General features: G+C 56.1%; 1 protein-coding gene across 1 annotated transcript; it reads right to left on the bottom strand.

The window, feature by feature from the left end:
* Positions 1 to 1,841: 1,841 nt before the first annotated feature.
* On the bottom strand, positions 1,842 to 4,082 carry HAND1 (heart and neural crest derivatives expressed 1). Its single transcript, XM_037045013.1, has 2 exons — positions 3,537 to 4,082; positions 1,842 to 1,946 (listed from the first exon to the last, which is right to left on the bottom strand). The coding sequence occupies exons 1-2, from the start codon at positions 4,080 to 4,082 to the stop codon at positions 1,842 to 1,844; spliced, it is 651 nt and encodes a 216-aa protein (XP_036900908.1).
* Positions 4,083 to 4,440: the final 358 nt, after the last annotated feature.

The following is a 4,440-nucleotide window of genomic DNA, read 5'->3' as shown; positions in this document are numbered from 1 at the left end:
GTCGAGGGTCCTCAGCGCCTGGTGTGCAGCTCGAAAGCCGCCGTGGGCCGCGCTTACCCTTGAGTTTCCCTCGGAGGGAGCGCCGGAGACCTGCACAAGCACAGCAGACCCGGAGACCCTCAGGCAATCGTGGGGGCTGTTCAGAGGCGTACGAGCACGTAGCCCAGTGCCTAGCACACAGTTGCGTGCAAGCAAAACTCGTTGTCTGTGGTCGATTATTCAGGGACACATAAACGCCTTCTTTGGCCCGCCCCAGTTTAGTCCGGCACGCGCCGCTGCTTGGCGAACGCGCCGGCTTTTTATTCATCCCCATGCCTGGCCTCGGGTGCGCAAACGGGAGCGCAAAGACCGCTCCCGGTACAAGTGGCGGAATTAGCGTACATGTACCCCCACCCCTAAGCACAAGTCCGAGTGCCTTCACAATTGACTGTTGAGCGTGTTATTGCCAGACAGGAACCTAGGTGTCTCGAGCTAACCGCAAACATTCCGGACGGCCCGAGTCCTTCCTGCGAGCTGGGAGCCGTGCTAAGCTGACCCTCGCGGGCCGCGGCGCCGGGCTCCGTCAGAGTTCCTGTGACCGTGGCTGTGTGTTCATCGTTGCATATGCACGGACAGAGAATTCTTGAGCACATCCCTCTTCTCCCAGCTACACTGCCCTTGGGATGACGCCCTTTCCCGACAACTCGGGACCGCTGCCTGCAGACACGGTGTGCATATAGCCTGGAGATAGACCCGCCCAAACGCCGACCCACCTAAATGCTAGCGATCACCTGAGATTGACTGCTTTTCAGTTTTCCTCTCATTGGGTTCACTCAAGTTATCCGGTCCCACCTTCCTACTCTGAGAACTTTGCTCCTCGTTCCAGGAGTGAGTCCTTCACCTGCCTCCTCCCCTTGACTGGATTTGCAATTTGGTTTGGCATTTATCAGAAGAAAGGAGGAACCAGAGGGGCTCCACCCAGCAGAATAGTGAAGCCAAGGACAGATACCCATCAAGACAGCACACGGGCTTCCTCCAATTTCAGAAAACGTTTTATTAGTCAAGAGCATAGATACTGCTTTGGCAAAGGGTGGGGAGGTGAGTGGTCACATAGATTTGAGGTAGAAAAAGGGTGGGGTTGGGAGTATAAACAAACACCAAACACCTGAGCGCAGCAGGCACTGTAGGTAGTTTAAATACATAAAAACTTTTCAGCATAGGGAAAAGCTTTCATTTAGAAAAGAAGCAAGAAAAAGGAAGGGAGGAAGGGGGGAGTGTTTCCATTGGAACTAAGTAGGAAGTGCAGCGATGGAAAATGAAAACGCCACTGTTTGAAGGCCTTCAACCACAAAGGGCTGCCTCCGGCTTCCTGACCTGGTCCTCTGTCCCTGGCAGTAACCTACTGATTCCTCTTATTGCATTTTAATTAGGGAATGGATGGCCGGAGGGTTTTGACTGGAAGCAGAGAGGGGATGAGAAAGAGAGACAGCACAGCAGGGAAGGTGCTGGGGGTTCCAAGTTCGCCCCAGAAGGGTTGGAAGTGGCGTCTTAGCCCACTCGGGCCCTGCAGTACTTCCCTCCCACACAGTGCCGCCAAGAGACGCCCTCTCCATTATGGGGGTGGATATATATATATATATATATATTTCTCTCTTAATGTATTAAAAACAATTTCAAATGACATTGCACGTGCGATCCAAGTGTGTTGTTGCAGCCAGCAACCTGCAGGCTCACAGCAGACGCTCAGCAAGTTGCGCCCCATGCGTCCCTGGCACCCAGAGCCCGGCACTTGCCACCACCTTCCTCTCCTCCCAGGCCTCGGGGCCAGCCACGGTGGCGGGGTCCTCGGCGCGGGCCTCGGCTCACTGGTTTAACTCCAGCGCCCAGACTTGCTGTGGCCAGCCTGTGCGCCCTTTAATCCTCTTCTCGCCTGGGCCCAGGGCGGGAGGAAAGCCTTCATGCTGCTGCTGCCAGAGGACACAGACAAGAAAAGAGGCGAGAGAGAGACAGGTTTAAATCTTTCCGCTACGGTCACTGGGGCGTAGAGTGGGCTGTGGGGGGAGGTGTCAGGAGCAGTGGCTAGGAGCCTTTAAACAAGTGACGGATTTCTGTTTGTGAAATAGGCAAACAAGCTCATAAAATTTGCCTTTATGTGCCGAGTTCCTGGGGGCAGGATGGACTGGGCAGTTGCTAGAGTTTCGGTAATGAGAATTTTTTACATCTAGTGAAATTGATGCGCCTGGGTTTGGCCTGGTGGCGCCCAAGAGAGAATGCAGGGGTTGCAATGGAAGGGGTGGGAACCAGCGGTTTTCCCCTTTGCCCGGGACCTGCTCTTCCCCACACATCTCACAGGCTTTCCAACCTGGTATAGCTCTTGGGCTTGAGTCTCCTCCAGCCTGCACTAGGAAGCTGCAGACGGCTAAGCAAAGGGCAACCGGCCTGGCCTAGCATTCCCCTTCCCGGCTCTCGAGAAACCAAGCGGCGCTACTTGACGGAGGCAGAGACGCGTAGAAAGTGGGAATATGCCCAATAACAACTTCCACCCACGTATCACCCTGGGCCTGCCTCTCCTCTAGCCCAAAGCGGTGGTTCAAAGACTTGATCTGTCTTTCCCAGTCTCCCCAGGTGAGCTTTCCCCAGCTGACAGCAGCCCCCGTGGGTCCAAATCAAACCCGGAGGGGCTCTCTAGTTAGCTTCCACAGGCAGCGTGCCGGAGCGGGAGAAAATAGTTCTCTCCAACCAGAAAACCTCCGCCCTCTGAGGTTCCACAGCCCTGGGCCAGGTGAACCGGGTTTAAAGAGTGTCGCCTTCACTGGAGAGATCGAGCAAGGACCAGTAGAGACTGTTATCTCCAAAGCCGAAGAAGCGAGTGAGACCCGGGCTTTCGCTTGTTGGTGTTGACACACCAAACCATCAAGGTCGCCCTTGGAACTAGACCATACGAAGAGGCCCGCCGCACTCTGGACTAGGAGAAGCCCCGACTTGTTTTACCCCAGAGGTGCACTCTGACGCTTCGGGTTGGTGGACTTCATGTCCCGGCCCGCTCTGGGCCTCGGTTTTCCTATTCGTGCAACCTCAGAAGTAGACGAGCCTCTCCAGCAAAGACCATTTGAAAATCGTAACTAAATCCTTATGCATAAACCCACACTCAGACACCGTAAAGTCAGGATTCCCACAGCATCCTTAAGCGGGATTCTAGGAGAGCCCAGGCATGGCAAAGGACCCCTTGAAATTGGAAGTGAAACATAGGATGTGTGCATTTTCTAGGGGTTTCAAGATTCCAGTGGATTCTTATAGGGACCCTATGACCCCCCCCTTCCGAAAAGGTTAAAATGCCATCTTCATTCGCAGCCTCACAAACACTATTCCACATTACAAATTAAGTTCAAATATGAATCTCCCTCGTGCACACAATCCCACATTTTGACCATCTCAGAACTCTCCACAGCCTCTCAAAGCCTCGCACACAGCAAAGCAGATTCCATCCACTGCGCGCTGGCCCGCGGGTGCTCGCCGCTCACGCCCTCGGCTGGAGCTTACAGGCCCCACAAACTTACCAGCTCCCTTTTCCGCTTGCTCTCGCGACTGCCATCGACCTTCTTGATTTCCGCCTTGAAGGCCTCAGGGTCTCCGGCCTGTGCATCCTTGGCCAGCACGTCCATCAGGTAGGCGATGTAGCTGGTGGCCAGGCGCAGAGTCTTGATCTTGGAGAGCTTGGTGTCCGCCGGCACGTTGGGGATGCACTCGCGCAGCTCCGCGAATGCGCTGTTGATGCTCTCCGTGCGCTTCCGCTCTTTTTTGGGTCCCGATCCTTTCCGCCGCCCCAGGCGTCCGCTGAGAGCCTCCAGATGACCGGGGCCCTGGCCGGAGGTGGAGTCTTGACCGTAAGCGGCAGAGGTTGAGGCCACCGCTGCTGCGGGCGGTGGCCCAGCGACGGGGAAGTCCGGAGCGGCGTCAGGAGGACTCAGCAGCCAGCTCTGGAAGTAGGACCGCTCCTGGTAACAGCGCGAGGCCGGACTGAAGAGGAAGGGATCGTGGTGTTGGTGCGCATGGTGCGTGTGGTGATGGTGGTGGTGGTGTGCGTAGCCGCCCACGATGTTCATGTTGGACCAGCACTTGGCTTGTATGGCCAGCCCAGCTAGTGTTGCCCCATGCACCCCGGAGAGGACCCGGGCCACCCGTGGGCAGCGGTCCGATGAGCGCAGGCTCTGGAAGAGTCCAGGGCAAGGCTAATGAGGAGACACGCAGCCTGCCAGTTTCTGTCGCTCTGTTGCGAGCTGGGTCGCCAGCGAATATATCGAGATGCGGCAGCGGCGAAAATATCGAGATGCGAAGGGCGAGGATGATCCCCGAAGACTACGCCCGAGGACGATTGCCCGAGGACGATTGCCCGAGGATGATTCCTGATTCCCGTTCGGCCGTCGTAAAGAGACCTGTTTAACCCTTCTGCGGCCTCCCCAT

This window comes from Sturnira hondurensis, unplaced genomic scaffold (assembly GCF_014824575.4).
Source record: "Sturnira hondurensis isolate 20B ecotype Veracruz unplaced genomic scaffold, ASM1482457v3 Scaffold0004152, whole genome shotgun sequence".
In the NCBI taxonomy this organism is placed as follows: Eukaryota; Metazoa; Chordata; class Mammalia; order Chiroptera; family Phyllostomidae; genus Sturnira; species Sturnira hondurensis.
Note: the sequence above shows the minus strand (reverse complement) of the source record. Positions and strands in the feature narration are given on the sequence as shown.